This window comes from Somniosus microcephalus, unplaced genomic scaffold, assembly GCF_052327205.1.
Source record: "Somniosus microcephalus isolate GS21.2 unplaced genomic scaffold, FLI_Smic_1.0 unresolved_chr2, whole genome shotgun sequence".
Classification (NCBI taxonomy): Eukaryota; Metazoa; Chordata; class Chondrichthyes; order Squaliformes; family Somniosidae; genus Somniosus; species Somniosus microcephalus.
This window is the reverse complement of record NW_028225180.1, coordinates 10,789,822-10,817,683: the sequence shown is the minus strand read 5'-3', so window position 1 is coordinate 10,817,683 and position 27,862 is coordinate 10,789,822. Positions and strand designations below refer to the sequence as shown.

At 55.6% G+C, this 27,862-nt stretch overlaps 2 protein-coding genes across 2 annotated transcripts in view; one reads left to right on the top strand and one right to left on the bottom strand.

Annotated features, from left to right (window-relative positions):
* Positions 1 to 27,862, top strand: part of LOC147092098 (AMP deaminase 3-like) — a 997,179-nt gene that overhangs the window by 753,698 nt on the left and 215,619 nt on the right. The window lies entirely within an intron of this gene.
* The window catches only part of LOC147092101 (equilibrative nucleobase transporter 1-like), a 128,894-nt gene that overhangs the window by 50,803 nt on the left and 50,229 nt on the right, over positions 1 to 27,862 (bottom strand). Inside the window, exons 8-9 of the mRNA XM_085976380.1 lie at positions 26,297 to 26,477; positions 11,267 to 11,379 (exon numbers count right to left, since the gene is read on the bottom strand). Of these exons, the coding sequence (XP_085832506.1) occupies positions 11,267 to 11,379; positions 26,297 to 26,477 (294 nt within the window). The remainder of the gene's footprint in view (positions 1 to 11,266; positions 11,380 to 26,296; positions 26,478 to 27,862) is intronic.

The window sequence follows — 27,862 nt, the reverse complement described above, 5'->3', positions numbered from 1 at the left end:
TCACACCTGGATTACCTGAGACTGGGAGGGTGTTGTGTGTTCACACCTGGATTACCTGAGACATTGGAGGTGCTGAGTGCTCACACCTGGATTACCTCAGACTGGGCGGGAGCTGAGTGTTCACACTTGGATTATCTGTGGCTGGGAGGGAGCTCAGTGTTCACTCCTGGATTACCTGAGACTGGGAGGGTGCAGATTGTTCACACCTGGATTACCTGGGACTGGGAGGGAGCTGAGTCGTCACAACTGGATTACTAAAGACTGGGATGGAGCTGACTGTTCACACCTGGATTGACACTGGGAGGGAGCTGAATGTTCACAACTGGATTACCTGAGACTGAGAGGGAGCTGAGTGTTCACACCTGGATTACCTGAGACTGGGAGACAGCTGAGTGTTCACACCTGGATTACCTGAGGCTTGGAGGGAGCTGAATATTCACACCTGGATTACCTGAGACTGGGAGGGAGCTGAGTGTTCACACCTGGATTAGCTCAGGCTGGGAGGTAGCTGAGTTTACCCACCTGGATTACGTCAGGCCGGGAGGGTGCTGAGTTTACACACCTGGATTACCTGAGATTCGGAGGGAGCTTTGAGTTCACACCTCGATTAACTCAGAGTGGGAGGGAGCTGGTGGTTCACACCTGGATTACCTGAGTCAGGGAGTGAGCTGAGTGTTCACACCTAGATTACCTGAGAATGGGAGGAGAGCTGAGTGTTACACCTGGATTACCTGAGACTGTGAGGGAGCTGAGTTTTCACTCCTGGATTACCTGAGTCTGGGAGAGAGCCGCATGTTCACACCTGGATTACCTGAGACTGGGAGTGAGCTGAGACTTAACACCCGGATTACCTGAGACTGGGAGGGAGCTGAGCTTTCACAACTGCATTACCTGAGACTGGGAGGGAGCTGAGTGTTCACACCTGGATTACCTGGGACTTAGAGTGAGCTGAGTGTTCACACCTGGATTACCCAAGACTGGGAGGGAGCTGATTGTTCACACCTGGCTTACCTCTGTCTGGGAGGGAGCTGAGTGTTCACACCTGGATTACCTGAGACTGGGAGGGCCTCGTGTTCACACCTGCATTACCTGAGTATTGGAGGGAGCTTAGTGTTCAGGCCTGGATTACCTGAGACTGGGATGGAGCTGAGTTTTCGCAACTCGATTACCGGAGACTGGGAGGCTGCTGAGTGTTCAGATCTGGATTAGCTGAGACTGGGAGGGAGCTGAGTGTTCACACCTAGTTTACTGGAGACTGGGAGGGAGCTGAGTGTTCACACCTGGATTACCTTAGACTGGCAGAGAGCTGAGTGATCACACATGGATTATCTGAGACTGTGAGGGAGCTGAGTGTTCAAACCTGGATTACCTTAGACTGGCAGAGAGCTGAGTGATCACACATGGATTATCTGAGACTGTGAGGGAGCTGAGTGTTCACTCCTGCATTACCTGAGGCTGGGAGGGTGCAGATTGTTCACACCTGGATTACCTGAGACTGGGAGAGAGCTGAGTTTTCACACCTGGATTACCTGAGACTGGGAGAGAGCTGAGTGTTCACACCTGGATTACCTGAGACTGGGAGGGAGCTGAGTCTTAACACTTGGATTACCTCAGGCTGCGAGGGAGCTGAGTTTACACAACTGGATTATCTGAGACTCGGAGTGAGCTGAGAGTTCCCACCTCGAATAACTCAGACTGGGAGGGAGCTGAGTGTTGACACCGGGATTACCTGAGACAGGGAGTGAGCTGAGTGTTCACACCTAGATTAACTGTGACAGGGAGTGAGCTGAGTGTTCACACTTGGATTACCTGAGAATGGGAGGAGAGCTGAGTGTTACACCTGGATTATCTGAGTCTGGGAGAGAGCTGCATGTTCACACCAGTATTACCTGAGATTGGGAGTGAGCAGAGTCTTAACACCTGGATTACCTGAGACTGGGTGGGAGCTGAGTTTTCACACCTGGATTACCTGAGACTGGGAGTGAGCTGAGTCTTAATACCTCGATTACCTGAGACTGGGAGGGAGCTGAGTTTTCACACCTGGCTTTCCTCTGTCTGGGAGGGAGCTGAGTGTTCACACCTGGATTACCTGAGTATGGGAGGGAGCAGAGTGTTCAGACCTGGATTACCTGAGACTGGGATGGAGCTGAGTTTTCGCAACTGGATTACCTGAGACTGGGAGGGAGCTGAGTGTTCACACCTGGATTACCTGAGACTGGGAGGGAGCTGAGTGTTCACACCTAGATTACTGGAGACTGGGAGGGAGCTGAGTGTTCACACCTGGATTACCTGAGACTGGGAGGGAGCTGAGTGTTCACACCTGGATTACCCAAGACTGGGAGGGAGCTGAGTGTTCACACCTGGATTACCTGGGACTGGGAGGGAGCTGAGTCGTCACAACTGGATTACTAAAGACTGGGATGGAGCTGACTGTTCACACCTGGATTGACACTGGGAGGGAGCTGAATGTTCACAACTGGATTACCTGAGACTGAGAGGGAGCTGAGTGTTCACACCTGGATTACCTGAGACTGGGAGAGAGCTGAGTGTTCACACCTGGATTACCTGAGACTGGGAGGGTGCTGAGTGTTCACACCTGGATTAGCTCAGGCTGGGAGGTAGCTGAGTTTACACACCTGGATTACCTGAGATTCGGAGGGAGCTTTGAGTTCACACCTCGATTAACTCAGAGTGGGAGGGAGCTGGTTGTTCACACCTGGATTACCTGAGTCAGGGAGTGAGCTGAGTGTTCACACCTAGATTACCTGAGAATGGGAGGAGAGCTGAGTGTTACATCTGGATTACCTGAGACTGTGAGGGAGCTGAGTGTTCACTCCTGGATTACCTGAGTCTGGGAGAGAGCTGCATGTTCACACCTGGATTACCTGAGACTGGGAGGGAGCTGAGCGTTCACACCTGGATTACCTGAGATTAGGAGGGAGCTGAGTGTCCACACCTGGATTACCTGAGACTGGGAGGGATGCGAGGCTTAACACCTGGATTACCTGAGACTGGGACAGAGCTGAGTGTTCACACCTGGATTACCTGACACTGGGATGGAGCTGAGTTTTCACACCTGGATTACCTGAGACTGTGGAGGCGCTAAGTGTTCACACCTGGATTACCTGAGACTGGAAGGGTGATGAGTGTTCACACCTGGATTACCTGAGACTGGGAGGGTGCTGTGTGTTCACACCTGGATTACCTGAGACATTGGAGGTGCTGAGTGCTCACACCTGGATTACCTGAGACTGGGCGGGAGCTGAGTGTTCACACCTGGATTATCTGTGGCTGGGAGGGAGCTGAGTGTTCACTCCTGGATTACCTGAGACTGGAAGGGTGCAGATTGTTCTCACCTGGATTACCTGGGACTGGGAGGGAGCTGAGTCGTCACAACTGGATTACTAAAGACTGGGATGGAGCTGACTGTTCACACCTGGATTGACACTGGGAGGGAGCTGAATGTTCACAACTGGATTACCTGAGACTGAGAGGGAGCTGAGTGTTCACACCTGGATTACCTGAGACTGGGAGAGAGCTGAGTGTTCACACCTGGATTATCTGAGGCTTGGAGGGTGCTGAATATTCACACCTGGATTACCTGAGACTGGGAGGGAGCTGAGTGTTCACACCTGGATTAGCTCAGGCTGGGAGGGTGCTGAGTTTACACACCTGGATTACCTGAGATTCGGAGGGAGCTGGGAGTTCACACCTCGATTAACTCAGAGTGGGAGGGAGCTGGTTGTTCACACCTGGATTACCTGAGTCAGGGAGTGAGCTGAGTGTTCACACCTAGATTACCTGAGAATGGGAGGAGAGCTGAGTGTTACACCTGGATTACCTGAGACTGTGAGGGAGCTGAGTGTTCACTCCTGGATTACCTGAGTCTGGGAGAGAGCTGCATGTTCACACCTGGATTACCTGAGACTGGGAGTGAGCTGAGACTTAACACCCGGATTACCTGAGACTGGGAGGGAGCTGAGTTTTCACAACTGCATTACCTGAGACTGGGAGGGAGCTGAGTGTTCACACCTGGATTACCTGGGACTTAGAGAGAGCTGAGTGTTGACACCTGGATTACCCGAGACTGGGAGGGAGCTGATTGTTCACACCTGGCTTACCTCTGTCTGGGAGGGAGCTGAGTGTTCACACCTGGATTACCTGAGACTGGGAGGGCCTCGTGTTCACACCTGCATTACCTGAGTATTGGAGGGAGCTTAGTGTTCAGGCCTGGATTACCTGAGACTGGGATGGAGCTAAGTTTTCGCAACTCGATTACCGGAGTCTGGGAGGCTGCTGAGTGTTCAGATCTGGATTAGCTGAGACTGGGATGGAGCTGAGTGTTCACACCTAGATTACATGAGACTGGGAGGGAGCTGAGTCTTCACATCTGGATCACCTGAGACTGGGAGGGAGCTGAGTGTTCACACCTGGATTACCTTAGACTGGCAGAGAGCTGAGTGATCACACATGGATTACCTGAGACTGTGAGGGAGCTGAGTGTTCACACCTAGATTACCTGAGGCTGGGAGGGTGCAGATTGTTCACACCTGGATTACCTGAGACTGGGAGAGAGCTGAGTTTTCACACCTGGATTACCTGAGACTGGGAGAGAGCTGAGTGTTCACACCTGGATTACCTGAGACTGGGAGAGAGCTGAGTGTTCACACCTGGATTACCTGAGACTGGGAGAGAGCTGAGTGTTCACACCTGGATTACCTGAGACTGGGAGAGAGCTGAGTGTTCACACCTGGATTACCTGAGACTGGGAGAGAGCTGAGTGTTCACACCTGGATTACCTGAGACTGGGAGGGAGCTGAGAGTTCCCACCTCGAATAACTCAGACTGGGAGGGAGCTGAGTGTTGACACATGGATTACCTGAGTCAGGGAGTGAGCTGAGTGTTCACACCTTGATTAACTGTGACAGGGAGTGAGCTGAGTGTTCACACTTGGATTACCTGAGAATGGGAGGAGAGCTGAGTGTTACACCTGGATTATCTGAGTCTGGGAGAGAGCTGCATGTTCCCACCAGGATTACCTGAGACTGGGAGTGAGCTGAGTCTTAACACCTGGATTACCCGAGACTGGGAGGGAGTTGAGTGTTCACACCTGGATCAGCTGAGACTGGGAGGGAGCTGAGTGTTCACACCTAGATTACCTCTGTCTGGGAGGGAGCTGAATGCTCACACCTGGATTACCTGAGACTGGGAGGGAGCTGAGTGTACACACCTGGATTACCTGAGACTGGGATGGAGCTGAGTTTTCGCAACTGGATTACCCGAGACTGGGAGGCTGCTGAGTGTTCAGATCTGGATTAGATGAGACTGGGAGGGAGCTGAGTGTTCACACCTGGATCACCTGAGACTGGGAGGGAGCTGAGTGTTCACACCTAGATTACTGGAGACTGGGAGGGAGCTGAGTGTTCACAGCCGGATTACCGTAGACTGGGAGAGAGCTGAGTGATCAAACCTGGACTACCTGAGACTGGGAGTGAGCTGAGTGTTCACATCTGGATTACCTGAACTGGGAGGGAGCTGAGTGTTCACACCTGGATTACCTGAGAGTGGGAGGGAGCTGAGTGTTCACACCTGGATTACCTGAGACTGAGAGGGAGCTGAGTGTTCACAGCTGGATTACTTGAGAGTGGGAGTGAGCTGAGTGTTCAGATCTGGATTACCTGAAACTGGGAGGGAGCTGAGTGTTCACACCTGGATTACACGATATTGGAGGGGGGAGCTGAGTGTTCACACCTGGATTACCTGAGACTGGGAGGGAGCTGATTCTTCACAACTGGATTGCCTGAGACTGGGAGGGAGCTGAGTGTTCACAGCTGGATTACCTGAACTGGGAGGGAGCTGATTGTTCACACCTGGATTACCTGAGACTTGGAGGGCCTCGTGTTTACACCTGCATTTCCTGAGAATGGGAGGGAGCGGAGTGTTCACACCTGGATTATCTGAGTCTGGGATGGAGCTGAGTGTTCGCACCTGGATTAGCTGAGTCTGGGAGGGAGCTGAGTGTTCACACCTGGATTACCTGAGACTGGGAGGAAGGTGAGTGTTCACACCAGGATTACCCGAGACTGGGAGGGATCTGAGTGTTCACACCTGGATTACCTGAGACTGGGAGGGAGCTGAATATTCACATCTGCATTACCTGAGACTGGGAGGGAGCTGAGTGTTCACACCTGGATTACCTGAGACTGGGAGGGAGCTGAATATTCACATCTGCATTACCTGAGACTGGGAGGGAGCTGAGTGTTCACACCTGGATTACCTGAGACTGGGAGGGAGCTGAGTCTTAACACCTGGATTACCTCAGGCTGGGAGGGTGCTGAGTTTACACACCTGGATTATCTGAGACTCGGAGGGAGCTGAGAGTTCCCACCTCGAATAACTCAGGCTGGGAGGGAGCTGAGTGTTGACACCGGGATTACCTGAGACAGGGAGGGAGCTGAGTGTTCACACCTAGATTACCTGTGACTGGGATTGAGCTGTGTGTTCACACTTGGATTACCCGAGAATGGGAGGAGAGCTGAGTGTTACACCTGGATTACCTGAGACTGAGAGAGAGCTGATTGTTCACATCTGGCTTACCTCTGTCTGGGAGGGAGCTGATTGTTCACACCTCGATTACCTCTGTCTGGGAGGGAGCTGAGTGTTCACACCTGGATTACCTGAGACTTGGAGGGAGCTGAGTGTTCACATCTGGATTACCTGAACGGGGAGGGAGCTGCGTATTCACACCTGGATCACCTGAGACTGGGAGGGAGCTGAGTGTTCACATCTAGATTACTGGAGACTGGGAGGGAGCTGAGTGTTCACACCCAGATTACCTTAGACTGGGAGAGAGCTGAGTGATCACACCTGGACTACCTGAGACTGGGAGTGAGCTGAGTGCTCACATCTGGATTACCTGAACTGGGAGGGAGCTGAGTGTTCACACCTGGATTACCTGAGAGTGGTAGGGAGCTGAGTGTTCACACCTGGATTACCTGAGACTGAGAGGGAGCTGAGTGTTCACAGCTGGAATACTTGAGAGTGGGAGTGAGCTGATTGTTCAGATCTGGATTACATGAAACTGGGAGGGAGCTGAGTGTTCACACCTGGATTACACGATATTGGAGGAGGGAGCTGAGTGTTCATGCCTGGATTACCTGAGACTGGGAGGGAGCTGATTTTTCACAACTGGATTACCTGAGACTGGGAGGGAGCTGAGTGTTCACAGCTGGATTACCTGAACTGGGAGGGAGCTGATTGTTCACACCTGGATTACCTGAGACTTGGAGGGCCTCGTGTTCACACCTGCATTTCCTGAGAATGGGAGGGAGCGGAGTGTTCACACCTGGATTATCTGAGACTGGGATGGAGCTGAGTGTTCGCACCTGGATTAACAGAGACTGGGAGGGTGCTGTGTGTTCAGATCTGGATTAGCTGAGTCTGGGAGGGAGCTCAGTGTTCACACCTGGATTACCTGAGACTGGGAGGAAGGTGAGTGTTCACACCAGGATTACCTGAGACTGGGAGGGATCTGAGTGTTCACACCTGGATTACCTGAGACTGGGAGGGAGCTGAGTGTTCACACCTGGATTACCCGGTGTTGGAGGGTGGAGCTAAGTGTTCACACCTGGATTACCCAAGACGGGGAGAGATCTGAGTGTTCACACCTGGATTACCTGAGACTGGGATGGAGCTAAGTGTTCACACCTGGATTATCCGGTATTGGAGGGTGGAGCTAAATGTTCACACCTGGATTACCCAAGACGGGGAGGGAGCTGAGTGTTCACACCTGGTTTACCTGAGACTGTGTGGGAGCTGAGTGTTCACACCAGGATTACCATTGACTGGGAGGGAGCTGAGTGTTCACACCTGGATTTACTGAGAATGGGAGTGAGCTGAATGTTCACACCTGGATTGCCTGAGCCTGGGAGGGAGCTGAGTTTTCACACCTGGATTACCTGAGACTGGGAGGGCATCGTGTTTACACCTGCATTAACTGAGACTGGGAGGGAGCTACGTGTTTGCCCCTGGTTTTTCCAAGACTGGGAGAGAGCTGAGTGCTCACACCTGGATTACCTGAGACTGGGAGGGAGCTGTGACTTAACACCTGGATTAGCTCAGACTGGGATGGGGCTGAGTGTTCACACCTGGATTACCTGAGACTGGCAGGGCATCGTGTTCACACCTGCATTAACTGAGACTGGGAGGGTGCTGAGTGTTCACACCAGAATTACACGAGACTGCGATGGAGCTGAGTGTTCACACGTGGATTACCCGAGACTGGGAGGGTGCTGATTGTTCAGATCTGGATTAGCTGAGTCTGGGAGGGAGCTGTGTGTTCACACCTGGATTACCTGAGACTGGGAGGGAGCTGAGTGTTCAGATCTGGATTAGCTGAGTCTGGGAGGGTGCTGAGTGTTCACACCTGGATTACCTGAGACTGGGAGGGAGCTGAGTGTACACACCTGGATTACCAGAGACTGGGACGGAACTGAGTGTCCACACCTGGATTACCTGAAATTGGGTGGGAGCTGAGTTCAGACACATGGATTAACTCAGTCTGGGTGGGAACTGATTTACACATCTGGATTACCTGAGACTTACAGGGAGCTGCGTGTTAACACCTGGATTTCCTGAGACTGCAAGGGATCTGATTGTTCACAACTTAATTACCTGAGACTGGAAGAGAGCAGAGTGTTCACTCCTGGATTACCTGAGCCTGCAATGGAGCTGAGTGTTCACACATGGATTACATGAGACTAGGAGGGAGCTGAGTGTTCACACCTGGATTACCCAAGACTAGGAGGGATCTGAGTGTTCAAACCTGGATTAACCGAGACTGGGAGTGAGCGAAGTGTTCACACCTGGATTACCTGAGACTGGGAGGGAGCAGAGTGTTAAACCTGGAATATCAAATACTGGGAGGGAGCTGAGTGTTCACACCAGGATTACATGAGACTGGGAGGGAACTCAGTGTTCACACCTGGATTATCTGAGAGTTGGAGGAAGCTGAGAGTTCACATCTGGCTTACCCAAGACTGGGAGGGAGCTGAGTGTTCACACCTGGATTACCTGAGACTGGGAGAGATCTGAGTGTTCACACCTGGATTACCTGAGACTGGGAGAGAGCTGAGTGTTCACACCTGGATTACCCGAGACTGGGGGGGGCTGAGTGTTCACACCTGGATTAACTGAGACTGGGAGGGAGCTGAGTCTTAACACCTGGATTACCTCAGGCTGGGAGGGAGCTGAGTTTACACACCTGGATTATCTGGGACTCGGAGGGAGCTGAGAGTTCACACCTCGATTAACTCAGACTGGGAGGGAGCTGAGAGTTCACACCTGGATTAGCTGACACTGGGAGTGAGCTGAGTGTTCACACTTGGATTACCTGAGAATGGGAGGAGAGCTGAGTGATACACCTGGATTACCTGAGACTGTGAGTGAGCTGAGTGTTCACACCTGGATTACCTGAGTCTGGGAGTGAGCTGCATGTTCACACCTGGATTACCTGAGACTGGGAGTGAGCTGAGTCTTAACACCTGGATTACCTGAGACTGGGAGGGAGCTGAGTTTTCACACCTGCATTACCTGAGACTGGGAGGGAGCTGAGTGTTCACACCTGGATTACCTGAGACTGGGAGGGAGCTGAGTGTTCACATCTGGATTACGTGAACTGGGAGGGAGCTGATTGTTCACACCTGGATTACTTGAGACTTGGAGGGCCTCGTGTTCACACCTGCATTTCCTGAGACTGGGAGGGAGCGGAGTGTTCACACCTGAATTATCTGAGACTGGGATGGACCTGAGTGTTCGCACCTGGATTAACAGAGACTGGGGGGGGTGCTGTGTGTTCAGATCTGGATTAGCTGAGTCTGGGAGGGAAATCAGTGTTCACACCTGGATTACCTGAGACTGGGAGGGAGCTGAGTGTTCACACCTGGATTACCTGAGACTGGGGTGGAGCTGAGTGTTCACACCTGGATTACTTGAGACTGGGAGAGATCTGAGTGTTCACACCTGGATTACCTGAGACTGGGAGGGAGCTGAGTGTTCACACCTGGATTACCCAGTATTGGAGGGTGGAGCTAAGTATTCACACCTGGATTACCCAAGACGGGGAGAGATCTGAGAGTTCACACCTGGATTACCTGAGACTGGGAGGGAGCTGAGTGTTCACACCTGGATTACCCGGTATTGGAGGGTGGAGCTACGTGTTCACACCTGGATTACCCAAGACGGGGAGAGAGCTGATTGTTCACACCTGGATTACCTGAGACTGGGAGTGAGCTGAGTGTTCACTCCTGGTTTACCTGAGACTGGGAGGGAGCTGAGTGTTCACACCTGGATTGCCCGAGACTGGGAGGGAGCTGAGTGCTCACACCTGGATTACCTGAGACTGGGAGGGAGCTGAGTTTTCACACCTGGATTACCTGACACTGGGAGGGAGCTGTGTGTTCACACCAGGATTACTGTTGACTGGGAGGGAGCTGAGTGTTCACACCTGGATTACCTGAGACTGGGAGTGAGCTGAGTGTTCACACCTGGATTTACTGAGAATGAGAGTGAGCTGAGTGTTCACACCTGGATTGCCTGAGCCTGGGAGGGAGCTGAGTGTTCACACCTGGATTACCTGAGACTGGGAGGGCATCGTGTTCACACCTGCATTAACTGAGACTGGGAGGGAGCTACGTGTTTGCCCCTGGTTTATCCAAGACTGGGAGAGAGCTGAGTGCTCACACCTGGATTACCTGAGACTGGGAGGGAGCTGTGATTTAACACCTGGATTAGCTCAGACTGGGAGGGAGCTGAGTGTTCACACCTGGATTACCTGAGACTGGCAGGGCATCGTGTTCACACCTGCATTAACTGAGACTGGGAGGGTGCTGAGTGTTCACACCAGAATTACACGAGACTGCGATGGAGCTGAGTGTACACACGTGGATTACCCGAGACTGGGAGGGTGCTGATTGTTCAGATCTGGATTAGCTGAGTCTTGGAGGGAGCTGAGTGTTCACACCTGGATTACCTGAGACTGGGAGGGAGCTGTCTGTTAACATCTGGATTACCTGAACTGGGAGGGAGCTGAGTGTTCACACCTGGATTACCTGAGCCTGGGAGGGAGCTGAGTGTTCACACCTGGATTACCTGAGACTGGGAGGATCCCTGTGTTCACACCTGGATTACCTGAGACTAGGAGGGAGCTGAGTGTTCACACCTGGATTACCTGAGACTGGTGGGTGGTGAGTGTTCACACTTGGATTACCTGAGTCTGCATACAATGTTCGGGCTCTACATTTGTGTCGATCCATGATTAGCCCATTCCAGGGAGCGCAGAGAATGCCACACAACTGTGTGAAGGTGAAGGCATTTGTAAACCTGCTGACTGATGGAGAGAAATGAGACAGAGAGAGAGACATAGAGATAAAGAGAGAGAGAGACAATGAGTGAGAGAGAGACAAAGAGAAAGACAGAGACAGAGAAAGAGACAGAGGGAGAGATCGACAGAGAGAGATAAAGAGCAACACAGCGAGAGAGAAAGAATGGGAGAGAGAGAGAGAATGACAGAAAGAGAGAGAGAGAGAAAGACAGAAAGATAGAGAGAGGCAGAGAGAGAGAGACAGAATGTAGAGAGGGAGACAGAGAGAGAGAGTGACATAGAGAGACAATTAGAATCAAACAATATTTAGCTACATTTTGTCTGTTTATTCTGTGAATCTTTTCTTGAGGTGTGGATTGAGATATGAGTCTCAGCGTGGGTTGGGATATGTGTCACCATGTCAAGGCTCCACACGCAATGACAAGAAACATTCATCAGAACTGAGCACACAAGAGGGTCATAGGGCATGGAATTTAGAGTGGCTGAGCTCAATGATGTTCTCCCCGAGATAGGCAGATCCACAGACAATCACACAGACAGGCAGACCCACTGACAGCCACACAGACAGGCAGACCCACTGACAGGCACACAGACAGGCAGACCCACTGACAGGCACCCAGACAGGCAGACCCACTACAGGCACACAGTCAGACAGATCCACTACAAGCACACAGACAGGCAGCCCAAATGACAATCACACAGACAGGCAGACCCACAGACAGGCACACAGACAGGCAGACCCAAAGACAGGCACACAGACAGGCAGAGCCACTGAAAGGCACACAGACAGGCAGACCCACTGACAATCACACAGAGAGACAGACCCACTGACAGGCACACAGACAGTCAGACCCACTGACAATCACACAGACAGGCAGACCCACTGACAGGCACACAGACAGGCAGGCCCACTGACAGGCACACAGACAGGCAGACCCACTGACAATCACACACAAAGGCAGATCCACTACAAGCACACAGGCAGGCAGATCCACTGACAGGCACACAGACAGGCAGACCCACTGACAGGCACCCAGACAGGCAGACCCACTACAGGCACACAGACAGGCAGATCCACTACAGTCACACAAACAGGCAGACCAACTGACAATCACACAGACAGGCAGACCCACAGACAGGCACACAGACAGGCAGACCCACTGACAGGCACACAGACAGTCAGACCCACTGACAATCACACAGACAGGCAGACCACTGACAGGCACCCAGACAGGAAGATCCACTACAATCACACAGACAGGCAGACCCACTACAGGCACACAGACAGGCAGACCCACTGACAGCCAACCAGGCAGGCAGACCCACTACAGGCACACAGACAGGCAGATCCACTACAGGCACACAGACAGGCAGACCCACTGACAGGCACACAGAAAGGCAGACCCAATGACAGGCACACAGACAGGCAGACCCACTGACAGGCACACAGACATGCTGTCCCACTACAGGCACACAGACAGGCAGATCAACTACAGGCACACAGAGAGGCAGACCCACTGACAGGCACACAGACAGGCAGACCCACTGACAGGCACCCAGGCAGTCAGACCCACTACAGCCACACAGACAGGCAGACCCACTACAGCCACACAGACAGGCAGACCGACTACAGGCACACAGACAGGCAGACCCACTACAGGCACACAGACAGGCAGACCCACTGACAGGCACCCAGACAGGCAGACCCACTACAGGCTCACAGACAGGCAGACCCAATGCAGGCAAACAGACAGGCAAACTCACTACAGGCACACAGACAGGCAGACCCATTACAGGCACACAGACAGGCAGACCCACCGACAGGCACCCAGAAAGGCAGACCCACTACAAGCACACAGACAGGCAGACCCACTGACAGGCACCCAGCCAGGCAGCCCCACTACAGGCACACAGACAGGCAGACCCACTGACAGGCACCCAGACAGGCAGACCCACTACAGGCATACAGACAGGCAGACCCACTGACAATCACACAGACAGGCAGACCCACTGACAGGCACCCAGGCAGGAAGATCCACTACAGGCACACAGACAGGCAGACCCACTACAGGCACACAGACAGGCAGACCCACTGACAGGCACCCAGACAGGCAGACCCACTACAGGCACACAGACAGGCAGATCCACTACAGGCACACAGACAGGCAGACCCACTGACAGGCACACAGAAAGGCAGACCCAATGACAGGCACACAGACAGGCAGACCCACTGACAGGCACCCAGGCAGTCAGACCCACTACAGGCACACAGACAGGCAGACCCACTACAGGCACACAGACAGGCAGACCCACTAAAGGCACACAGACAGGCAGACCGACTACAGGCACACAGACAGGCAGACCCACTACAGGCACACAGACAGGCAGACCCACTGACAGGCACCCAGACAGGCAGACCTACTACAGGCTCACAGACAGGCAGAACCACTGCAGGCAAACAGACAGGCAAACTCACTACAGGCACACAGACAGGCAGACCCATTACAGGCACACAGACAGGCAGACCCGCCGACAGGCACCCAGAAAGGCAGACCCACTACAAGCACACAGACAGGCAGACCCACTGACAGGCACCCAGACAGGCAGCCCCACTACAGGCACACAGACAGGCAGACCCACTGACAGGCACCCAGACAGGCAGACCCACTACAGGCATACAGACAGGCAGACCCACTGACAATCACACAGACAGGCAGGCCCACAGACAGGCACACAGGCAGGCAGATCCAAAGACAGGCACACAGACAGGCAGACCCACTGAAAGGCACACAGACAGGCAGACCCACTGACAGGCACACAGACAGGCAGACCTACTGAAAGGCACACAGACAGGCAGACCCACTGACACACACACAGACAGGCAGACCCACTACAAGCACACAGACAGGCAGACCCACTGACAATCACACAGACAGGCAGACCCACTGACAGGCACCCAGGCAGTCAGATCCACTACAGGCACACAGACAGGCAGACCCACTACAGGCACACAGACAGGCAGACCCACTAAAGGCACACAGACAGGCAGACCGACTACAGGCACACAGACAGGCAGACCCACTACAGGCACACAGACAGGCAGACCCACTGACAGGCACCCAGACAGGCAGACCTACTACAGGCTCACAGACAGGCAGAACCACTGCAGGCAAACAGACAGGCAAACTCACTACAGGCACACAGACAGGCAGACCCATTACAGGCACACAGACAGGCAGACCCGCCGACAGGCACCCAGAAAGGCAGACCCACTACAAGCACACAGACAGGCAGACCCACTGACAGGCACCCAGACAGGCAGCCCCACTACAGGCACACAGACAGGCAGACCCACTGACAGGCACCCAGACAGGCAGACCCACTACAGGCATACAGACAGGCAGACCCACTGACAATCACACAGACAGGCAGGCCCACAGACAGGCACACAGGCAGGCAGATCCAAAGACAGGCACACAGACAGGCAGACCCACTGAAAGGCACACAGACAGGCATACCCACTACAGGCACACAGACAGGCAGACCCACTGAAAGGCACACAGACAGGCAGACCCACTGACACACACACAGACAGGCAGACCCACTACAAGCACACAGACAGGCAGACCCACTGACAATCACACAGACAGGCAGACCCACTGACAGGCACACAGACAGGAAGATCCACTACAGGCACACAGACAGGCAGACCCACTACAGGCACACAGACAGGCAGACCCACTGACAGGCACCCAGACAGGCAGACCCACTACAGGCACACAGGCAGGCAGATTCACTACAGGCACACAGACAGGCAGACCCATTGACAGGCACACAGAAAGTCAGACCCACTGACAGGCACACAGACAGGCAGACCCACTGACAGGCACACAGACATGCAGACCCACTACAGGCACACAGACAATCAGATCCACTACAGGCACACAGACAGGCAGACCCACTGGCAGGCACACAGACAGGCAGACCCACTGACAGGCACACAGACAGGCAGACCCACTACAAGCACACAGACAGGCAGACCCACTGACAATCACACAGACAGGCAGACCTACTAACAGGCACACAGACAGGAAGATCCACTACAGGCACACAGACAGGCACACAGACAGGCAGACCCACCGACAGGCACCCAGAAAGGCAGACCCACTACAAGCACACAGACAGGCAGACCCACTGAGAGGCACACAGACAGACAGACCCACTACAGGCACACAGACAGGCAGACCCACTGAAAGGCACACAGACAGGCAGACCCACTGACACACACACAGACAGGCAGACCCACTACAAGCACACAGACAGGCAGACCCACTGACAATCACACAGACAGGCAGACCCACTGACAGGCACACAGACAGGCAGACCCACTACAGGCACACAGGCAGGCAGACCCACTGACAGGCAGACAGACAGGCAGACACACCGACATGCACCCAGACAGTCAGACCCACTACAATCACACAGACAGGCAGATCCACTACAGGCACACAGATAGGCAGACCCACTACAGGTACACAGACAGGCTGACCGACTACAGGCACACAGACAGGCAGACTCACTACAGGCACACAGACAGGCAGACCCACTGACAGGCACACAGACAGGCAGACCCACTACACGCACACAGACAGGCAGACCCACTGACAATCACACAGACAGGCAGACCTACTGACAGGCACACAGACAGGAAGATCCACTGCAGGCACACAGACAGGCAGACCCACTACAGGCACACAGACAGGCAGACCCACTGCAGGCAAACAGCCAGGCAAACCCACTACAGGCACACAGACAGGCAGACCCATTACAGGCACACAGACAGGCAGACCCACCGACAGGCACGCAGAAAGGCAGACCCACTACAAGCACACAGACAGGCAGACCCACTGACAGGCACACAGACAGGCAGACCCACTACAGGCACACAGACAGGCAGACCCACTGAAAGGAACACAGACAGGCAGACCCACTGACACACACACAGACAGGCAGACCCACTACAAGCACACAGACAGGCAGACCCACTGACAATCACACAGACAGGCAGACCCACTGACAGGCACACAGACAGGAAGATCCACTACAGGCACACAGACAGGAAGACCCACTACAGGCACACAGACAGGCAGACCCACTGACAGGCACCCAGACAGGCAGACCCACTACAGGCACACAGACAGGCAGATTCACTACAGGCACACAGATAGGCAGACCCACTACAGGTACACAGACAGGCAGACCGACTACAGGCACACAGACAGGCAGACTCACTACAGGCACACAGACAGGCAGACCCACTGACAGGCACACAGAGAGGCAGACCCACTGACAGGCACACAGACATGCAGATCCACTACAGGCACACAGACAGTCAGATCCACTACAGGCACACAGACAGGCAGACCCACTGACAGGCACACAGACAGGCAGACCCACTGACAGGCACACAGACAGGCAGACCCACTACAAGCACACAGACAGGCAGACCCACTGACAATCACACAGACAGGCAGACCTACTAACAGGCACACAGACAGGAAGGTCCATTACAGGCACACAGACAGGCAGACCCACTACAGGCACACAGACAGGCAGACCCACTGACAGGCACCCAGACAGGCAGACCCACTACAGGCACACAGACAGGCAGACCAACTGACAGGCACACAGACAGGCAGCCCCACGACAGGCACACAGACAGGCAGACCCACTGACAGGCACCCAGACAGGCAGACCCACTACAGGCATACAGACAGGCAGACCCACTGACAATCACACAGACAGGCAGACCCACAGACAGGCACACAGACAGGCAGCCCCAAAGACAGGCACACACACAGGCAGACCCACTGAAAGGCACACAGACAGGCAGACCCACTACAAGCACGCAGACAGGCAGACCCACTACAATCACACAGACAGGCAGACCCACTACAGGCACACAGATAGGCAGACCCACTACAGGTACACAGACAGGCAGACCGACTACAGGCACACAGACAGGCAGACTCACTACAGGCACACAGACAGGCAGACCCACTGACAGGCACACAGACAGGCAGACCCACTACAAGCACACAGAGAGGCAGACCCACTGACAATCACACAGACAGGCAAACATACTGACAGGCACACAGACAGGAAGATCCACTACAGGCACACAGACAGGCAGACCCACTACAGGCACACAGACAGGCAGACCCACTGACAGGCACCCAGACAGGCAGCCCCACTACAGGCACACAGACAGGCAGACCCACTGACAGGCACCCAGGCAGGCAGACCCACTACAGGCACACAGACAGGCAGACCCACTGAAAGGCACACAGACAGGCAGACCGAATGACAGGCACACAGACAGGCAGACACACTACAGGCACACAGACAGGCAGACCCACTGAAAGGCACACAGACAGGCAGACCCACTGACACACACACAGACAGGCAGACCCACTACAAGCACACAGACAGGCAGACCCACTGACAATCACACCGACAGGCAGACCCACTGACACGCACACAGACAGGAAGATCCACTACAGGCACACAGACAGGCAGACCCACTACAGGCACACAGACAGGCAGACCCACTGACAGGCACCCAGACAGGCAGACCCACTACAGGCACACAGACAGGCAGATTCACTACAGGAACACAGACAGGCAGACCCACTGACAGGCACACAGAAAGTCAGACCCACTGACAGGCACACAGACAGGCAAACCCACTGACAGGCACCCAGACAGGCAGACCCACTGCAGGCATACAGACAGGCAGACCCACTGACAATCACACAGACAGGCAGACCCACAGACAGGCACACAGACAGGCAGCCCCAAAGACAGGCACACACACAGGCAGACCCACTGAAAGGCACACAGACAGGCAGACCCACTACAAGCACACAGACAGGCAGACCCACTACAATCACACAGACAGGCAGACCCACTACAGGCACACAGATAGGCAGACCCACTACAGGTACACAGACAGGCAGACCGACTACAGGCACAAAGACAGGCAGACTCACTACAGGCACACAGACAGGCAGACCCACTGACAGGCACACAGACAGGCAGACCCACTACAAGCACACAGACAGGCAGACCGAATGACAGGCACACAGACAGGCAGACACACTACAGGCACACAGACAGGCAGACCCACTGAAAGGCACACAGACAGGCAGACCCACTGACACACACACAGACAGGCAGACCCACTACAAGCACACAGACAGGCAGACCCACTGACAATCACACCGAAAGTCAGACCCACTGACAGACACACAGACAGGAAGATCCACTACAGGCACACAGACAGGCAGACCCACTACAGGCACACAGACAGGCAGACCCACTGACAGGCACCCAGACAGGCAGACCCACTACGGGCACACAGACAGGCAGATTCACTACAGGAACACAGACAGGCAGACCCACTGACAGGCACACAGAAAGTCAGACCCACTGACAGGCACACAGACAGGCAGACCCACTGACAGGCACACAGACATGCAGGCCCACTACAGGCACACAGACAGTCAGATCCACTACAGGCACACAGACAGGCAGACCCACTGACAGGCACACAGACAGGCAGACCCACTGACAGGCACACAGACAGGCAGACCCACTGACAGGCACACAGACAGGCAGACCCACTACAAGCACACAGACAGGCAGACCCACCGACAATCACACAGACAGGCAGACCTACTGACAGGCACACAGACAGGAAGATTCACTACAGGCACACAGACAGGCAGCCCCACTACAGGCACACAGACAGGCAGACCCACTGACAGGCACCCAGACAGGCAGACCCACTACAGACACACAGACAGGCAGACCAACTGACAGGCACCCTGACAGGCAGCCCCACTAGAGGCACACAGACAGGCAGACCCACTGACAGGCACCCAGACAGGCAGACCCACTACAGGCATACAGACAGGCAGACCCACTGACAATCACACAGACAGGCAGACCCACAGACAGGCACACAGACAGGCAGCCCCAAAGACAGGCACACAGACAGGCAGACCCACTGAAAGGCACACAGACAGGCAGACCCACTGACAGGCACACAGACAGGCAGAGCCACTACAGGCACACAGGCAGGCAGACCCACTGACAGGCACACAGACAGGCAGACCCACTGACAGGCACCCAGACAGTCAGACCCACTACAATCACACAGACAGGCAGACCCACTACAGGCACACAGATAGGCTGACCCACTACAGGTACACAGACAGGCAGACCGACTACAGGCACACAGACAGGCAGACTCACTACAGGCACACAGACAGGCAGACCCACTGACAGGCACACAGACAGGCAGACCCACTGACAGGCACCCAGACAGTCAGACCCACTACAGGCACACAGACAGGCAGACCCACTACAGGCACACAGATAGGCAGACCCACTACATGTACACAGACAGGCAGCCCCACTACAGGCACACAGGCAGGCAGACCCACTGACAGGCACCCAGACAGGCAGACCCACAACAGGCATACAGACAGGCAGACCCACTGACAATCACACAGACAGGGAGACCCACTGACAGGCACACAGACAGGCAGACCCACTACAAGCACACAAACAGGCAGACCCACTGACAATCTCACAGACAGGCAGATCCACTACAGGCACACAGACAGGCAGACCCACTGACAATCACACAGACAGGCAGACCCACTAAAGGCACACAGATAGGCAGACCAACTGACAGGCACACAGACAGGCAGACCCACTGACAGGCACACAGACAGGCAGACCCACTGACAATCACACAGACAGGCAGACCCAATGACAGGCACACAGACAGGCAGACCCGCAAATGGCACACAGATAGGCAGACCCACTGACAGGCACACAGAAAGGCATACCCACTGACAATCACACATACAGGCAGACCCACTACAGGCATACACACAGGCAGACCCACTGTCAGACACACAGACAGTCATACCCACTGACAATCACACAGACAGGCAGACCCACTGACAGGCACACAGGTAGGTAGACCCACTGACAGGCACACAGGTAGGTAGATCTACAGACAGGCAGACCCACTGACAGGCACTTAGATATGAAGACCCACTGACAGGCACACAGACAGGCAGACCCACTGACAGGCAGAACCGCTGACAGGCAGACCCACTGACAGGCATTTAGACAGGCAGACCCACTGACAGGCACACAGAGAGGCAGACCCACTGACAGGCAGACACACTGACAGGCACACAGACAGGCACATAGACAGGGAGACTCACTGACAAGCACTTAGACAGGCAGACCCACTGACAGACTCACAGACAGGCAGACCCACTGACAGGCACTTAGACAGGCAGACATACTGACAGGCAGACCCACTGACAGGCACTTACACAGGCAGAGCCACTGACTGGCATACAGACAGGCAGACCCACAGACAGGCAGACCAACTGACAGGCATTTAGACAGGCAGACCCACTGACTGGCACTTAGTAAGGCAGACCCACTGACAGACACACAGACAGGCAGACCCACATACAGGCAGACCCACTGACATGCACTTAGACAGGCAGGCCCAATGACAGGCACTTAGAAAGGCAGGCCCACTGTCTGGCACTACGTAAGGTAGATCCACTGACAGGCACTTAGACAGGCAGACCCACTGATAGGCACACAGACAGGCAGATACTCAGATGGAGACACAAACAGGCAGACCCACAGACAGACACATGGACAGGCAGACCCACACACAGACAGACAGACCCAAAGACATTCATACAGACAGGTAGACCCACAGACAGAGACACAGACAGGCAGACCCGCAGACAGGCAGACAGACCCACAGACAGGCAGACACACAGACAGAGGCACAGACAGGCAGACCCACAGACAGGCAGAGCCACAGACAGACCCACAGACAAGCAGGCACACAGAATGCCAGACCCACAGACAGGCAGGCACACAGACAGGCACTTAGACAGGCAGATCCACACACAGATGCAGACAGGCATACCACAGACAGGCAGACCCACAGACAGAGACACAGACAGACAGATGCACTGACTGATAGACCCAGAGACAGAGACACAGACAGGCAGACCCATTGACAGGCATACCCACAGACAGACCCACAGACAGTGACACAGACAGAAAGACCCACTGAAAAACAGACCCACAGACAGAAACACAGAGAGATAGACCCACAGAAAGACAGGCCCACTAAAAGATAGACACACTGACAGACAGAACCACTGACAGGCAGACTGACCGACGGGTAGACACACAGACAGAGACACAAACAGTCAGACACAGAGACAAATATACAGACCCACAGACAGGCCCACAGACAGGCAGACACACAGACAGAGACACAGACAGGCAGACCCACAGACAGACAAACATACAGACCCACAGACAGACCCACAGACAGGCAGACACACAGACAGACAAACTTACAGGCCCACAGACAGGGACACAGCCAGGCAGATCTACAGACAGACAAACAGACGGACCCACAGACAGGCAGAACCACAGACAGGCAGACACACACAGACAGACAGGCTCACAGACTGACCCACAGACAGGTAGATGCACAGACGGAGACACAAACAGGCAGACCCACAGACAGACACACAGAGAGGTAGACCCACAGACAGTGACACAGACAGGCAGACCCACACACAGACAGACAGATCCACAGACAGACCCACAGACAGGCAGACACACAGACAGACAGACAGACCCACAGACAGACAAAACTCACAGACAGGCAGACCCACAGACTGAGACACAGACAGGCAGACCCACACACAGACAGGCAGACTCACAGACAGAGACACAGACAAGCAGACCCACAGACAGACAAGCAGACAGACCCACAGACAGGCAGACCCACACACAGACAGACAGACCCACAGATAGGCAGACACACAGACAGAGACACAAACAGGCAGACCCACAGACAGATGGACCCTCACACAGGCATACACACAGACAGTCAGACCCACAGACAGCAGATGCACAGACAGACAGACCCACAGACAGAGACTATGACAGACAGTCTCACAGACCGGCAGACCCACAGACAGACCCACAGATAGACAGACCGACTGACAGACAGGTACACAGTCAGCAACCCACAGACAGACGACCCACAGACAGGCAGACCCAGAGACAGGGAGAAGCACAGACAGACAGACACACTGACAGACAAGACCCAGAAACACAGACACAGACAGACAGACCCACTGCCAGGCAGACCAACAGACAGACAGACAGTCCCACTGACCCACAGACAGGCAGAGAGACCCACAGACAGGCAGACACACAGACAGAAACACAAACAGGCAGAGCCACAGACAGACCCACAGACAGGCAGACCAACAGACAGGCAGGCACACAGACAGGCACTTAGACAGACAGACCCATACACATACACACACAGATGCAGACAGGCACACCCACAGACAGGCAGACCCACAGACAGAGACACAGACAGACAGACGCACTGACAGACAGACCCAGAGACACAGACACAGACAGGCAGACCCACTGACAGGCAGCCCCACAGACAGACCCACAGACAGAGACACAGACAGACAGACCCACAGACAGGCAGACACACAGAAAGAGACACAAACAGGCAGACCCACAGGCAGAGACACAGACAGGCAGACCCACAGGCAGGTAGACAGACCCAGAGACAGACGGACCCACAGACAGAGACACAAACAGGCAGACCCACAGACAGAGACACAGACAGGCAGACCATCAGTCAGGCAGACCTATAGAGATACGCAGACCCACAGACAGACAGAGCCACAGACAGACCCACAGACAGGCAGACCAACAGACAGACATACCCACACACATACACACACAGATGCAGACAGACATACCCACAGACAAGCAAACCCACAGAGAGAGACACAGACAGACAGACACACTGACTGACAGACCCAGAGAGAGAGACACGGACAGGCAGACCCACTGACAGGCAGACACACAGACAGACCCACAGACAGAGAACAGACAGAAAGACCCACTGACAAACAGACCCACAGACAGAGACACAGAGAGACAGACCCACAGAAAGACAGACCCACTAAAAGATAGACACACTGACAGACAGAACCACTGACAGGCAGATAACCAACAGGTAGACACACAGACAGAGACAAAGACAGGCAGACACACAGGCAGACAAACATACAGGCCCACAGACAGACCCAGAGATAGGCCCACAGACAGGAAGACCCACAGACAGAGACACAGGCAGGTAGACCCACAGACCGACAAATATACAGACACACAGATAGGCCCACAGACAGACCCACAGATAAGCCCACAGACAGGCAGAACCACAGACAGAGACACAGACAGGCAGACCCAGAGACCCACAGACAGGCAGACCCACAGATGGAGACATAGATAGGCAAACCCTCAGGCAGAGACACAGACAGACCCACAGATAGGCTGAGACACAAAAGCACCTGTGGCCAAGCAATGACATCACAGTAGTTGGGACTCACGTGATGACAACAGAGATGGCCAACACTATGACATCATAGGGAATGGGGCTCACATGATGACATCAGAGGGGGGCCTAACCAATGCCATCACAGAGGGTGGGACTTAACCAATGAAATCACAGGGGTTGGGCCTATACAATGACATCACAGAGGTCTCACTCGATGACATCACAGAGGGTGGGGCCTATGCAATGACATCACGGGCTGTGGGGCCCATCCGATGACATCACATGGGGCCCATGTAATGACATCACGGAGGGCCCACCCAGCCTGCAATTTTAACTCAGGCCTGAGCCACAGTTTACCTGCAGTGGCTGGAGATCCCCTGTCCTCCTTGCACTCTCCCCCTCACTCTCTCCCCCACTCTCTCCCCCTCGCGCTCTCCCCCACTCTCTCCCCCTCGCGCTCTCCCACACTCTCTCCCCCTCGCTCTCTCCCCCTCGCCCTCTCCCCCTCGCTCTCCCCCCACTCTCTCCCCCTCGCCCTCACCCCCTCACTCTTTCCCCTTGCCCTCTCCCCCTCGCTCTCCCCCACTCTCTCCCCCTCGCCCTCTCCCCCTCGCTCTCCCCCACTCTCTCCCCCTCGCCCTCTCCCCCTCGCTCTCCCCCACTCTCTCCCCCTTGCTCTCCCCCACTCTCTCCCCCACTCTCCCCCGCTCGCGCTCTCCCCCACTCTCGCCCCCTCGCACTCTCCCCCTCGCTCTCCCCCACTCTCTCCCCCTCGCACTCTCCCCTCGCTCTCTCCACCTCGCCCTCTCCCCCTCGCTCTCCCTTGCTCTCTCCCCCTCGCCCTCTCCCCCTCGCTCTCCCTTGCTCTCTCCCCCTCGCTCTCCCCCTCGCTCTCTCCCCCTCGCGCTCTCCCCACTCTCTCCCCCTCGCTCTCCCCACTCTCTCCCTCGCACTCTCCCCTCGCTCTCTCCCCCTCGCCCTCTCCCCTCGCTCTCCCTTGCTCTCTCCCCCTTGCTCTCCCCCTTGCTCTCTCCCCTTGCCCTCTCCCCCTCGCCCTCTCCCCCTCTCTCTCTCCCCCTCTCCCCTCGCTCTCCCCACTCTCTCCCCCTTGCTCTCTCCCCCTTGCCCTCTCCCCTCGCTCTCCCCCACTCTCTCCCCCACGCTCTCCCCCACTCTCTCCCCCTCACGCTCTCCACCACTCTCTCCCGCTTGCACTTCCCCCTCGCTCTCTCCCCCTCACCCTCTCCCCCTCGCTCTCCCTTGCTCTCTCCCCCTCGCCCTCTCCCCCTCGCTCTCTCCCCCTTGCTCTCTCCCCCTCGCCCTCCCCCACTCTCTCTCCCCCTCGCTCTCTCCCCTCGCTCTCTCCCCCTCGCCCCCTCGCTCTCCCCACTCTCTCCCCCTCGCTCTCCCTCCTCACCCTCTCCCCCTCACACTCTCCCCACTCTCTCCCCCTCACGCTCTCCCCCACTCTCTCCCCCTCACGCTCTCCCCACTCTCTCCCCCTCACGCTCTCCCCCTCACGCTCTCCCCCACTCTCAGCCCCTCACTCTCCCCCACTCTCTCCCCCTTGCACTCTCCCCCACACTCTCCCCCTCGCACTCTCCCCCACTCTCACCCCCTCATGCTCTCCCCCACTCTCTCCCCCACTCTCGCCCACTCTCTCCCCCTCGCTCTCTCCCCCTCGCTCTCTCCCCTCGCTCTCTCCCCTCGCTCTCTCCCCCTCGCTCTCTCCCCCTCTCTCTCACCCCCTCGCTCTCTCCCCCTCGCTCTCTTGCCAACTCTCTCCCCCTCGCTTTCTCGCCCACTCTCTCCCCCACTCTCTTGCCCATTCTCTCCCCCTTGCTCTCTCCCCCTCATTCTCTCCCCACACTCTCCCGCTCACTCACTCCCCCTCACTCCCTCCCCCTCACTCTCTCCCCCTCACTCTCTCCCCCTCGCGCTCTCCCCTCGCTCTCTCCCCCTTGCTCTCTCCCCTCGCTCCCTCACCCCCGCTCTCTTGCCCCTCGCTCTCTCCCCCACTCTCACCCCCTCGCTCTCTCCCTCGTTCTCTCCCCCCTTACTCTTTCCCCCCTCCCTCTCATCCTCACTCTCCCCCTCTCTCTCCCCTTCCTCTCTCCCCCTCTTTCTCTCCTCCTCTCCCTCTCATCCTCGCTGTTCCCCTCTCTCACCCCTCTCTCTCCTTCACCTCTCCCTCACTCCCCTCTCTCTCTCCCCCTCCCTCTTTTCCTCCCCCACTCTCCCACACCCCTTCTTTCCTGCTCTCTCTCACCCTCTCTCTCTCCTTCCCCCTCTCCCCTTTCTCCCCACCCTCTCTCCCCTCTCTCTCTCCTCCTCTATCCCTCCCCTCTCTCTCGCTCACCCTCTATCCCCTCCTCTCCCTCTCTCTATAATCAGCCAGTGACCTCTACCCCCTCACCTGTCCGGGGTCACCGCTGGCGAGCAGGCTGAGCATGGGGTTCAAGGTGCCGATGAACAGGTAGTGTCGGAGCTGCATGACGGAGAGCCAGAGCAGGTGGGTGAGGAAGAGCTTGGAGAAGATGCAGCTTCTGAAGGAGGGAATCTCCTCCTCGTTCCCGTCCGCCTGCGAGTCTGTAGCGGGAGGGGAGGAAAAACACAGAGTTAAACGGAGCAGGAATCCTTGCCCTTTCATAGCCTCACTTTACAGCACAGAAGGAGGCCGCTCGGCCCATCGGGCCATGTGCTGGGACTTTGGAAGATTCTATCGGATTAGACGCACTCTCCAGCTCCTTCCCACAGCCTCTGCAAATAGAGACAGAGAATCATTGATGTTTTGGACACAGAAGCTGAGGGGGGAAAGAGGGAAAAGGGGAAAGAGGGAGGGGAAAGAGGGGAGAGGGAAAGAGGGGAGAGGGAAAGAGGGGGAAAGAGGGGAGGGGAAAGAGGGAGGGGAAAGAGGGGAGGGGGAAAGAGGGGAGGGGGAAAGAAAGAAAAGGGGAAAGAGGGAGGGGGAAAGAGGGAGGGGGAAAGAGGGAGGGGAAAGAGGGGAGAGTGAAATAGGGGAGAGGGAAAGAGGAAGGGAAAGAGGAAAGCGGAAAGAGGGAGGGGGAAGAGGGAGGGGAAAGAGGGGAGAGTGAAATAGGGGAGAGGGAAAGAGGGGAGAGGGAAAGAGGGGAGAGGGAAAGAGGAAGGGGAAAGAGGGAAAAGCGGAAAGAGGGAGGGGGAAAGAGGGAGGGGGAAAGAGGGGAAAGAGGGATGGGGAAGAAGGGGGGTAAAGAGGGGGAGAGGGAAAGAGGGAGCGGGAAATACAGGAGAGGGAAAGAGGGGAGAGGAAAAGTGGAAGGGTGGAAGTGGGAGGGGAAAGAGGGGAGAGGGAAAGAGGGGAGAGGGAAAGAGGGAGAGGGAAAGAGGAAGGGCGGAAGTGGGAAACGGGGAAAGAGGGAGGGGGAAGAGGGAGGGGGAAAGAGTGAGGGGGAAATATGGAGGGGGAAATATGGAGGGGGAAGAGGGAGTGGGAAAAAGGGGAGAGGAAAGAGGGGAGAGGAAAGAGGGAGGGGGAAAGAGGGAGGGGGAAAGATGGAGGGGGAAGAGGGAGGGGGAAGAGGGAGGGGAAGAGGGAGGGAACAGAGGGGAGGGGGAAAGAGGGAGGGGAAAGAGGGAGGGGGAAAGAGGGGGAGAGAAGCTGGAGGGGAAGGGGTGAGGGGAGGGGAGAGGGGAAGGGGTGATGCGGCAGGGGAGGGGGGAGCAGAGGGGAGGGGGGAGGGGAGGTGGAGGGAAGGGGATGGGATGGGAGGGGAGGAAGGAAGGGAGGGAGGAGACAGGAGGGGGAGGCAAGGGGGAGGAGAGGTGAGCGGGAGGACAGAGGAGGGGAGGAGAGGGGAAGGGGAGGAGAGTGGAGGGTGAGGAGAGCGAAGGGTGAGGAGGTGGAGGGGAGGAGAGGGGAGGGGGAGGGGAAGGCGAGGGGAGGGAAGGGTGGGGGGAGGAGACGCGAGGCAGTGATGGGGTAAGGGGTGAAG